General features: G+C 41.6%; 1 protein-coding gene across 3 annotated transcripts in view; it reads right to left on the bottom strand.

Annotated features, from left to right (window-relative positions):
- Window positions 1-1,349: 1,349 nt before the first annotated feature.
- The window catches only part of LOC6542390, a 44,975-nt gene continuing 33,082 nt past the window's right edge, over window positions 1,350-13,242 (bottom strand). For 2 of the 3 annotated variants that reach the window (XM_026978263.1, XM_026978262.1), the window contains exons 4-6: window positions 7,639-7,964; window positions 6,787-7,276; window positions 1,350-4,912 (exon numbers count right to left, since the gene is read on the bottom strand). In XM_026978263.1, the coding sequence (XP_026834064.1) occupies window positions 2,733-4,912; window positions 6,787-7,276; window positions 7,639-7,964 (2,996 nt within the window). In that variant the 3' untranslated portion in view covers window positions 1,350-2,732. Of the gene's footprint in view, window positions 4,913-6,786; window positions 7,277-7,638; window positions 7,965-11,039; window positions 11,550-13,242 lie in introns of all 3 variants that reach the window. The other variant, XM_001969573.3, reaches the window with a different exon arrangement.

Below are 13,242 nucleotides of genomic sequence, written 5' to 3'. Positions count from 1 at the left end.
CTTGAGTTCCCTCCCCTTTCAGTGCAATCTTTCGTTTGTTCATCCATTTCACAAAAATTCCTGATAATGCTTGGTTTCCATGACATACACAAGTACGTGTATGCATCCGTTTTAGTAGTGACTATATTTTACTCTGTTTAAAATAAATATTACGTGAGACGCTTGTTATGTTACTGCCCCTTGATTAAAACATCTGAATTTCTAAAATGTAAGTTTCGCATATCTGATAGATATTTTGTGTGTGCTGCCCCAAAAAAAATTTAAAACTCTAAATATATTCACAATATTTTGTGTTATAAATTATTATGCTGGCGGGTGGTTACTCGTTAAGTTATTGCTATATCTTTATCAGTTATCTGCAAGCACAGATGATATACTTATTTATAACACAAAGCTGATCTTGAAGAGGGCAAAAATAGCTTGAGTGCGTTGTCAACGCTCACTTTCAACATTTTATCACCCTTGCGCTTCAGCAAAGCCTGTCTTACGTGTCTACCAACTATGAAATGCAAAGTAACCGCCACTGAGTACTCTTAGTACACTTTACGCATAATATGCCTGGGGCTGGGTTACGCCTCGTTCCTATTTATGTACAAAACACCGATATCCAGATAGCAAGTACCCTCGTTACTTAGCTACTATCACACACACTGACTGAACTTGCTGCTATCGCATTGTTGCTTTGTCAGAGAGGTTTTACAACTAGTATCATAGCTATTTTGTGAGTATTGCTTCATTTTTATACAGGGTTTTTGGTAACACTAGGCTTTTCTTACAATATTTATTGAATCGTTTTCCACCTTGATATTTTGCCGTCTTTGAGGGAGATAAGAACTAAGGATTCAGTCGAATCTGAAATAAGTTATATTACTGATTGTGTTAGCAAATGAAATAAAATAAAAATTCATAACTTATGTTCTTGCTAAATATTTATTTATGTAGTACCCAATTGAAAGTGTATATATTGAAGGATCCTCCCGGCCATGCCGAAGTCACTCATTACACAGGTAAAAGTTTGGCATGTCTCCATTTCGAAACGGCTTCATATTTGTTTTGAAATTAAGACTAGAAACTGGACCTTAATGTCTAAACTCTACTTTGAGACTGCACTTCCATATGGCGCGATAAAGTCACTTAATAATATGTTAAATATGTGTTTGTATGCAAAGTTATTTGAGGTCATTGAACGAAGCGGACAAGTAGACAGATTCAAATATGGTTTGTGGACATGCTCGCACTTTGATGTAATCGATTCGTTTGATTAACGTTGAATTGTTGGGGGCAAAACAAGTAAACCCAACAAAACCATGTTAATGGGTTTCCAAAAAAGAACGACAAAATACGAGAGATCGTGTAAAAGTTTGGCATTTTGCCCTAAAAGTTTATGCTATTTTACAAATATACAATATATGCATATATAGATGTATATCGCTTATGATTTGATTTGACTTGTTGATTGCCTACGAGCTAATAATACCTTAGGTTTGAACTAAGATTTCCATATCGTATGTACGTTAGTATATGTGTATAAGTATATCTATATATAAGTTATGTATACAATTGTATAATATTGCAATTTCCAAATGTTCAGTTTCAATATGATGTTTTTTTTTTTGTATGGGCTAGGGATCTGGGCGTTTAATGGGCTGAAAGTCGTGGAGTGGGTGCACCCATCTATAGATTACATTACAAAATTGCTTGTCTTCACTTGGTTAATAATAATATTACAATTTCTTTTGTCATTTCAAGGGGGTTTTTCGTCGTCCACAGCGACGTCTCAATTACAAATTTGATCCCTATACTAATACTACTTTCTACAAATATATGTGTAATTATATGTTACGAGAGAGATTTTTCTTTACTTTCGTGTGGGTGTTTGTTGACCCAGATTCAAATTCTGTTTGAATTCACAATACATAATCCGCTTTGAGTTTTGTATTATTGCAAAATAAGATATTTTCTCTACTATTTTGTGTTTTGTGCATCAGCGCCATATTGAATGATTAAATATATGTTCTCTCACCTATTTCAAAGGGCAAACAGGGAAAAGTATTTTTCTTAAAATTGAGACGACCTCTCACTTATATGACAACGATCTTACATTGGTATTCTGCTGTAACCATTTCTTAAAATTGTAAGCGAGATAAAATATAAATTCATTTGATTTCGTGGCTGAATGCTCCAAAAGCCTATTTAAAACATTTTACCGATCTTAAGAAAGGCCTCACAGCAAATAAATGGTGTCTTTCAATTCTTCTCTGATTTAATATTATTCCTATCTTTGTCTTGTACTCAAACATTCTGATTTTACTTAGTTCTTTAAGTATTTGAAGAAAACAAAACTTACAAAAAGTTAGTTCTTCATATCCTCATCAAAGTAAATGTTCATACGCTTTAAAATTAAACTGAGAAATACACAATAAAACCAAAACATGAATTAAATACTCTTTTTCGTTTAAAATGTTTGTTTGGAAGTTTAAATTAAAGTAGTTCAATGGCATTTTAATATGTAATGCAAATAAACAAAGGTATTTTTTCGTTGAATCAATCATAGTACAAAATTAGTTTTCAATGCAGAATTCCTCAATTTCTTTCGAGTACAAGACAATAAGATAGCCTTGGTAGGATCATGGGTAAAATGAATCCCCTCTTGCTTGCCCTTTTGTCCATCGGCGTTTTTAAAACAGGCCTTTGGCGCCGGCCAACTTACGTCGCCGGAATCACATGAGTCATCATTTGAGCGTATTGTAAATGTTATCCTCTCCGGCCAACTCCACGGTGGTGATGTGGGCAGCGTGCCTCTCGCCCAACGGTTCCTCGCCCAGGTACACGGTATGGTAGCTGATTGCGCTGCTCTTCACCGCCGCCGTAGCTCCATTCACCTCTATCCGACTGACCGACTGTGGTCCATTGACCGAATACTTGAGCGATGCATAATCGCCATCATCGTCGGGCACATGAGTGAACTGAGTGGCGCCCGAAAAAGTGTCCGCTGTGTGTGAAGGACAGATTTCAGCGTATATATTCTCCTTTGTGTAGTCCACAACGGGAACTGGTCTGCTGGCAGCCTCCGATCGCAGGCAGTCCCCGCCGGAAGTTACCAGCGAATCGCGCACACTGGAGTAGGGCAAGTCATCTTCCACCAGCGATGCGGGTGATATCGCCAGTTGATTGAGTCCTCCTCCCAACAGAGAAACTCCACCGGCTGCCCTTCTTCCAGTGATCGGTTCCCTGGTCATTGCCTGTTGCTGCGCCTTTAGCAACATCAGATGACGCTTCTCCTTCTCAGCCTCGTGGAGTTGCAACTTTTGCGGCAAGGAGAAGAGAGGCAACTGGTGCAAACTGGACGATGACTTGCTGTACTGTCTGGTCTTCACGTGAAACTCGTTGTAGAGCTTCTCCGTGATGAAGGACTGCGGAGGTGGGGTCTGATTCTCAACATCCTCCAGTTCGGTACCCGCCTCGCTGATGGCGTCATTGTGATTGTGGCTGGCCAGCAAATCAGGTCGCGGCTTGCATTGACCATTGAGCAGCTCAATATCCTGCAAAGACATGGACTTCTGCATCATCGTGTCCAGAGACCTCGGCTCCATGTTAGTCAGCATCGTTGTCTCGGTGTCGGACGCTGCTGTGCTGTTCAGGGAGATAGCATCCTGCTCTGGCTGTTCGGGATTTGACCCAAAACGCTCCTGCAGAAGCTTGGACATGTCCGTATAGCGCTCCATGCTCATCCGCTTAGCCTGCTCATCGAGATCTAAGTCAGATTGATGTTTCTCTACTTGTGGCTGCTGTTGCTGCGGATGATGCTTCCCAAACCACTTCTTCTTGGTGGACTGGAACACTCGCATGCGCTCAGAGATGCGATTCAAACTGGATTCCGACTGAGCTGCAGCGGACGCTGCTGCTTCCTTGGCTTCCAGATTCTCCAGATCGGTTTTGCTGAGGAATATAATGGAATCCTCCTTCTCGTGCGCTGCTGCCATGGAGCTCTTCTCGCGTCTCAGGATCTTTGGAAAATGCAGTGGCTTCAGGATTCGTAGCCCCTCTCGATTCTTGCTTCCCGAGCGTTCCGAGCGCTGAATTAACTCAATCTCCACAAGCTTCAGGAATGGGTCGCAATTAAATTGGCAGAACTTGAGCATATTCTGCACATTCGTGTTAGCGAGCATCCGTTGTTCGGAGTCAAAGCCTAAATAACTCTTTACTAGCTGTATATCCCGACTGGGATAGAACTTCCTCAGCTGCAAGGGCGTCTGGGTATCCACGTCTTCAATGGAACAGCCTACGACCACGTCCTCCTTGCTCACTTGACTAATGCAGAGCTGCTCGGGAATGTCGGGTCCGCCTGGACCGGAGATATATCGCAGTGTTAGCGGTAACTGTTTGGCCGCCGTCACCAAAGCACTCAACCGATGCACACACTCCGGATTCAGTTTGCGCTGCGCATCGCCCAGTTTCTGAAGCAGTTGAGGAATTCCCGGCTCAATCTCGAAGAACTTGCCCTTGGTGGACAGTGGGACGTACAACACCTGCCTGTTTTCATTAAGGAGCTGGGCATACCGGTTCTTCTCCTTCTCTCGTCCCATGTACCCACTGCCATGGGACCTGGTCGCATTGCCGTTGCCATGCTGCGACATATTGACCTGATCCTGTTTGCCATCCTCGAAGACGGCCAACAGACGGAATACCTGCCCGCCCCTTGCCGTCGTTTTCACGTACTGTGGACGTCCCTTGTTTATGGGCAGGCATCCCTCGTGCGTTGGACTATTCGTACTGTTGGGTGAGGATTCCGTAAACGCCGGCATGTTGTCCACTGAGACAAACTTGTAAACCCGTTCCCGAACCAGCTGTATCAGAGATCCGTATTGTGTGGCCGTGGGGAGGCCCTTCTCGCTCAGCATTGAGAAGTAACCTGCGGGAAAAAAGAAAACATACAAATATTAAAATTGTCGGTGTATCTTATTGTGTATGTGAGTTTGACCTCTTAAACTGGTTTTATCAATACAAATTATGTAACCATTATACATTTCCTTAAATTATCGTTATTTTAATAACAAATAAGTCAAAAAGAAATTGTTAGCATAAGCTTTGGCATCTGAAGGTCATGAATGCATTAAAAGTACACAAAAATTATTGAAACTAATTTGGAAATCTCTTTGAACAAGACAAACATTTTGGTTCAGTCACAGAACAAATCTGTTTACTGTCTAAAATCTGAAAACCATTTTTCCGACAGCTGACAGCTTTGTACTGAATATACTACACAATTTGCAATCCAAAAATGAGTACAATAAAAATAAAACAAAAAACGTGACGTTCGACTGGCCATCTCATAGTATTGAGATATATACATATATATGATTTTCTTAAAATAAAGCAGTTTTTGTCGATTAAAACAAGCCCACAAACTCGATTCGAAGGCTTGTTAAAAATTAAACTTTAACGTACAGAGAGTTTCAGTTAGCCCAGGTGGATTGTACAGGAAAAAATGCAATGCAATTAAACATTACATGTATCGATGAGTCCATTAATCATTTCATTTAGTTCAATTCGCTCCACTGAGTTCAAATTATAATGATATAAAAGAAATTGATGATAAAGAGGGACTAATGCAATCAGCGTCGACAGCAATTGAATCAACACAAGAAAAATCCAATATGGTCGTGCAAATTGAATCACTCCAATTTGCCATCCATTTTTTCCGGACATTGCAAGCCTAATGAATAAAATGATAATACCCAGCGTCAGTGGGTCTATAAATGGGCAGATTGCATAATATTCGCACCCATTGGTTTACATTGCGCCTCGCCAAACGGCTGTGAAAAGTCACATGGCGTTGCGATTTGAAACAATGGCTGACCGCGGTACGGCGGAGCACCAGTGGGTGGATGGTGGTGCAGGTGGCATCGATGGGCCGGTGGTGTCGGTGGTGGGCCACCGAAGAAGTAACCGCTGCCTGACAGACTGGGCCAAAAACCACTGGCACTGGAACCCCCAATAGAGCTCACATTGCATAACGCCTGATGAGCAATAGTTGCGAATACTTTCCATTGTTGAACTGTGACTGTGTCACGCAAAAACATCAAAGTTCGGGTATTATATGTATGTATATGGATTGTGTACTTAGTAACCTCGCACTGGGAGATCAGAGTTCGCTCGGCTGACTCACTAGGCGAGTTGGTTGCGACTGGACCGTGTAATCAGGTACAACTAAGTATCTAAATGCATTCGTCATGAGAACACTAAATTGTGCCTTCAAAAGCCCCGTCTGGATTATGTAAATGGGCATGCGACAACAATCTACCGCATTCGTGCCGAATCAGTCACAGGTATTCCTCTTTTTTTTAATCATTCGGTTATGCCTTTAGCTACTGCCAATCGGCGCATCAATCGGAGGGTCATTGAAGTTAATTTACTGTGAGCGATAAATTAACTTCGCTCAATGAAATGACAACTTGTGTGAAGCCGCCCTCTACCAAGCCAACTTGTAATTACAATTAGCCGCAGCAGTTAGATTCTAGTTGTTCTGTGAAAAGGGTATCTCTAGCTTTAGCAATTGTATTATTCCGCTCAATAAATAACACGTAATTAAACCGCAACCGCACTAGAAACCTGAGTTAGCACACATGTGATAATACTATTTATCTTTTGTTACAACCAATTTAAAAAATTCAATCTCAATATGTTTGCTAATTGCGTTAAATGTATGTGTGGCAAACTGTAAGTTACTCTTGAATCTCTTTATAAACGCAGATATCAGTGAAATCATTCACTTCTGACACTCACCCGGAAACTCCTGTGGAATGAGCAGGGTCTTCTTGCGCTGCGATGCCTGAGTCTTGGCGTTGTGTCCATGGTAGATGTTGCGCTGTCGCACCAGCCTGTAGAGCAGAAAAAGCTCATCGTGGCCGGGTGGGGTGCCACCGTTGCTGCTGTGTCGACCGTTGTTGTTCTGGTGACCAGAACCAGAACCAGAACCCGAGCCCGAACTTAGACCAGGACCAGAGCCAGTTCCGTTTCCGGTGGCGCTGCCTCCGCTGGACGATGAATGGGTGCCGGTGCCGGTGTCAATGTTGCCACTGGAAATGTTTCCACCACCACTACCACCAGAACCAAACGGATTCGCTCCCGTCGAGGAGCTGCTCGATGCCGCCGTTGAGGAGCCATGCGATGAGCTGGACTGAAGAGTTTCGTTGGAGCTCTTGCTCGCATGCAGGATGCGAACGACGCGGGGCAGGGAATTCCGCTCAAGGAACTCAATGGCGGTCAGCGGTCCCTGGAAGATCCATTGTTTATTAGTTGGCATACAGTATAATTAAATATAAAGATTAAAGGGGCTAGATCATTTAAAATCGATTTGCGAGATTAGAAAACGTATTGACGTCATAATCACGTGTACACTAAATAAAACAAAATGTTTGTACATATGTAAATTGTAAACATTTTTTAAATCCTAAAGCTTTTAGCTATGTACGTTAATCTTATTACGTTATATTGTAATTGTAGAACATTCTTTGGGGATTTTAAAACTGGTTTCTATAGTTATTAGTTTTTTTGCCATCAGATTATGTTACTCTTTGAAATTTGTTTGGTGTAAATTGTACTCTATGCCTGGATGTGAGTATAATTCAATCTTACTTCGCTGCTGCCCTTGGAGGCCTTGCTGTCCCCAGTGGAGTAATCGCCGCTGCCATTAAGTGCGTCACAGTATCCGGAATGGACACCTCCCAGCAATCCTGAGCCCGCTCCCAAGCCGTAGGTGCTATTGTTGGCACTGCCGCGCACGCGTCGTGCCCTCCGCTGGTTCAGCTCGATCTCGTTGCGGCGGGCCAGGCGGGCGTTCTCGAAATCGGCCACCGAGAACATATTGGAGCTTGTGTCGTGGGAGTTGAAGCGCCGCAGTTTGGGCTTGCGCGCCCCGGCCGCCGAATGGTGGCCGTGATGGGCGCCAACGGCTGCTCCACCTGCAGCGGCAAGAGAATAAGGTAGGAGAACATTAGCATATAGAAAAGGAACGCCATGCAACGCGACGCGGAGGAGTCGTGAGTGAGTGAGGTAGCACATTGTGCATCGGTGAGGTAATCGCATAAATATAAATGCACATGTGAGTGTCTAATTGCCACCCCGTTGTCTGCAGTGGGAAAAACCCACACACCGTCGTATCAACTTCCACATCTACTGTGGCAGTGCTTCGTCTATAATGAGTGTATATTCCCCAAGCGAATTTCAGTTGGCGTGACGCAACTAAAAAAAATAAGGCAAGTGGTTCAAAACTGTTGCTAAGCGCAGCTAATTTTCAGTCAACGGTCAACGAGACGATGACACACAGTGGGCAAATATCGCCGCAAAGCACAACCGCAAAATTAACAAGAATTTTCGCAATAGACAGGAAGGAATGTCGAAAGATCTTGCACTGAATTTTAAGTGGGGAAAATCGAACTTTTATTGTTAAATACGGCCATTTTTAGACCACAATAAATTGAATGCACTGAATAGCTGCACCTGTACACAACATTCTTGCTCTCGACTTTGTAAAACATCTTTCAGCCAAAGTTTTGCATATGAATTGGAATTTACGAACTTACAGTTCAAGTTGTCGAGAAGAAAGCCTATCTCTGTCTAATAATAACATGCAAATACTAAAAGCGTTCAGTATGTACAAAACTCAGCCTGCTCTATTTGCACTCGATTCTAATCATAGCTTTTTTTGCGTTTTAACAGCGTTTACGCAAACAAGTTTGTCACTAACAAGACTTTATTTGCAATACAAATATATTGACTATCAGCTAATTGATACTAAATTTCGCCATTGACGTTTTCCAAGGGTCATTATAAATGTCTTCTTGGTTTATGAATAGCTAGAAAATTGTTTAAGAAATTCGTTGGAACATTTCAGATTTATTTTTCAGTAAAGAAATTTGTTATCAACTTAAGTCAAGTCAAGACTTTATGTTAAACTATCATTTTATTATCGATTAACTCACGTCAATTCGCATTTCCGGACTTTTGATTACTTTTTGAAAATTTGAAAACTTTTTGTTATATTCGAATGCACTTAATATCGAGAAAGAACGCTTGACAACTGCGGGGGTCTATGACTTGACAATTTTAAGGTCGAATTGTATTGTTGGCTCAAAGATCCAATCATATCGAATATCGAGGCACTAATAAAAGAGTCAACAACTGGAGGCGATTAACGGAACACAGCTACGCAGACAACGCAAATAGATAATACCTTCCTCATGGGCAACATATATTGTATTATATCGTTATCGGGCCAACATCCAAAAAAGCAATTGTCTGTCGCCCCAAACAATACCGCATGAAATCACTTAGCTATTTGTTTTTTTTCTCCCAATTTTTTGCTTCAGAAGTAGTTAAGTATATAGGCAAACTTCGAGCGATGCAATTAAAAAGAGATATCGCGATATTTGATTGCTTATTGTTTGAATGCGGCCCATGGTGCGATTTGGATCCGCTGATTGGTGGTCGGCGGCGCATTACTCACTTTAATTGCGCACATTTGGCTTAATTTTTTGCCCCACACACAGCACACATTTAATAAATGCAGGCGAGGGCAGAAATCACAGCATAACACCGGGAAGGGGCTAAAACGTTTTGTGAAATTGCTCTTATCTTTTGTGAAATATCAATTGCAGAGTACACTTTCTGTCAGCGAGCGAGAGAGTATGCACTATATATGTATGTACATAGAGGGAGAGAAAGCGATAGAGTGGGTGCAGGGGGTGTGAGATTGTCACGTTTCGTGTGAAATTATGCGAAGCGAGGCGCGCGCCTTGGCGAAAAGAAATCCCCATACAGACAACACAACCACCAGTTAGAAAAAAAAAATGTTTCTGGTATCGAGGCTCTTGTACCCTTCCAAAGCTTACCCTCACATATCTAAATCCTTCTGGTGATCCTACCCTTGTCAAACTTCAACGCAGATACAAATACATATCAATAATATGAAGTAATCTATACTCTAAGTCTTTAATGGTTAGCAATTTTGTAGAACCATTCATATTTTTGAATGGGTCGATTTTTAAATTTATGTGAATAATTATTAATCACTTCATCTCTTGATTGTTCAGAGTGTTGATTGTTCTTCCATCCAAGCTAGCTGGTCATAAAAATAGCACATGTTTCGGTTTTCACTTTTAAACGTTTCGCTCGAATACGATTTGCACAAAAATAAATATTTATACGATTTGGATTCGTTTATCCTAAAGCACTGTACAGTTGGTTATCAAATAGTCGAATTATCATATTTAGATGAAAATTCGGAAATCTTTAAATCATATTGCAATCTCTTGAAAATTCCTTTAGTATCCAACTACAATTGAGACTAATTATCAGAACTTTATTAATATTGAAATTATATATTCTCAACTCATTAGTTTAGTTATTGAAGTTACGTATCATAAAATCTTGTAACGGCGCACCTTGTACGGAATATGACGTAGAAAATACACTCATTTTAAATAATTGGGTACTTTACCCTGTTGTAAAAAATCAACTTCATTATTTTACAGTAGCAACTTGTTCGAAATAACCATACTATATTGTGTGAAAATAGTTAGTGCTTTACTACTGTTCAAGCGTAATAAAGTTTTTAATATTTTTCAAACAAATTTGATGAATTGAAAGAAAACTTGTTTTTTAATCTATCACGTGAAATTACAGTACCAAATTGTGAAAATAGGAGCTAAGTTTATAATTGTTTATCTTCTTTGAGTGTTTTTAAAACGGGAAAGAAATAACATTTTTGATATTAAGTGCAATCAAGTTAATTTTTTTAGTGCGTTCCATTCTTTTCACAGGATTATATCGTTTATATCAGGATGATCCTAATTACCATACCCTATAAGCAGGGCATCCTACAAAACAAAAGCAATGGCAACGTCATTGAGCAAACAATTACCCATTGCGCTCTCCCGCTCTCCTCTCTCTCGCTCGCTTGAAGCGCGTGCCTTGTCTACCTCCCCCTCTACCTCCCCCACCCAAACACCCACTTGCTCTCTTCGCGCTAAGCTTACCGTTACATGCAGCTGCTGCTGCAGCTGCGACGCTGTTGCTGGGTGCGCCCGCTGCTGCTGTTGAGACCCCGTTGCCGCCCACTGTGCCAGCGCCTGCTCCTCCCACTGTGGAGCTAGGATTTGTAGCTGTTGCTGTTGTTGTAGTTGTGCTCTTTGTGGCTGATGCAGTGGGTGTTGTTGCTGCTGCCGCTGATGTTGTGGTTGTTGCTGCTGCTGGTCCGCCGGGCATGTGCGGTCTACTGTTCATCAGCCAGTTGGCCAGGTGCCTCTGCCGCTCGAGCTCGATATTGGTGCGCTGCATTCCGAGTCCGGACAGCTTTAAGGTCTCGTTCATAATCGCAATCAATCAAACCGAAAAAAAAAATGAATGCGCCACTGCAACGAGCGGACGCGTCGCCGCCGTTGAAACGAATGTATTCCAACTCGGTACGTCTCGCGATGCCGATTTTCAGCGACCAACTGAGCAGACTTGTCCGACTGCAGCGGCGCCCTCCTCGATCGTTGCTGCTGCTGTAACGAGAGAGCCACAGAGAGAGGAAGAGAGAGAGTAAAGCGTGAGAGAAAACACGGAGAGCACAAAATGCGCGCACAGTGGGCAGCGTTTACATAAGTGGCAGCGCGGCCAGAGGAACTCGATTTCGCACAGTGGCCTCAATCTGACAGCTGCACACTCTCACAATTATCGGCTATCATATGAATAATATTTACCGAGCTGCTCGATTTTGTTTGGCAAATATTTTTACCTTATTATTAGACAACCTACTTATTTATTGAGTGTGGTTTGGGCACAGTAGGGTACCCAATATCAGGGAGCTGTATCACTCCCAAGTTCAGTTTATACATTTCTGAATCATTCCTATTTCACCAGCACTTGTATTATCGTGAAATTGTAGTTATAGAAAATTATTATACAAAATTCCATTCGATGGCAACTTGAAAAAATTTAGTGCTTCCTAGAAATGTAATTTTGAAATATATTTATTTTTATTGATTTTTAGAAATTTAATTTAATTTTAATTTTACGAATTTCTTAACACTTTCTTTTCTTTTTATATTTAAATACTTAAGCGACACATACTATTTTAATTGTTTTGCATTGTTGCCCTAATCAAAATATCAAGTAAATAAGCAGCTGTGCAAACCTTTTCGCAGAGTTCGTATACCCCGAATCCAAGTGTAACAACAACAATTGCAAAATGTGTAAAAAGATGTTGAGCGTTAGCAAAAAAAATCTCCTTCGTAATTGAGATGGTTGCTGTGTGCTGCTTGTGTGTGTGAGCTGGCTGTGCGTGTGTTGTGCATAAACTAAAATTGCGATGACGATGACGACGTTATCAGAAACTCAGCTCTCTCGCTCGCTCACTCGCCCGTTCGTTCGTTGGCTTGTTCAATGTCGCCGCACCTTTCAGCTGTCGACCACCCACCGCCCACTTCGCCACCCCCCGCCACCACCCACTCCTCGTGCAACAGCGTAGAAAGCAGAGCCAGTTCGTCTGGCGCTGGCAGCAAAAACAACAATCGCGCGTCATCTTCAAACGTTATGCGGCAGCGTAATCGGCGCGACTGTTAGAAGAGTGAGCGAGATGGATGGGAGAGGGAAAGAAATGGATATTGAGATGTGGTGCGTGTGGGGGAGTTTGACCGTCTTTCAACTAGCATGGGCACCAATAGATAATTTAATTTGGGGGTGCGTAGAATGATTTCTTTAAAGTTAATCAGTTGGTTTACAAGTCGTTCACAATTTAATAAATTGTTTAGGTCCACTTAGGTGAGTGTTTATTTAAACAAATATTAAACAAAGAAATTGTAATTGAAACAATGATTTGGTGGTACATAGATCGGTATTGATTTTTACAGGGAATCAATCCGAAAGCCCACAACTCCCCACTCATCACTCACTGTTCAGCACGTTTTTTGGTTTTTGTTTGGTGTTTTGCTTTATTTTCTGTCTTGTTTTCCTTTCGTGGCCTGACTCTTTTTATGTGCTTTCCCAGGAAAGAGTATCATAACTTTGTCATAATGTTGGCAAACCATTCGACCGGGGGAATTAAATGCCAGAAGGCATCAAGCCAAAAAACCTAAAAACAGAGTTGCAAACGTTTCAGCATGTGGCTGTACACTGCAAACAATTTTACAATTGTCGTGAAGACAGAATGATCATCTATTCAGCTCAAGAGCTCCAAGGACTATGTTCTTAACTCCA

The sequence above is a fragment of the Drosophila erecta genome, unplaced genomic scaffold (genome assembly GCF_003286155.1).
Source record: "Drosophila erecta strain 14021-0224.00,06,07 unplaced genomic scaffold, DereRS2 tig00000055-arrow-pilon, whole genome shotgun sequence".
NCBI classification, from domain to species: domain Eukaryota; kingdom Metazoa; phylum Arthropoda; class Insecta; order Diptera; family Drosophilidae; genus Drosophila; species Drosophila erecta.
Note: the sequence above shows the minus strand (reverse complement) of the source record. Positions and strands in the feature narration are given on the sequence as shown.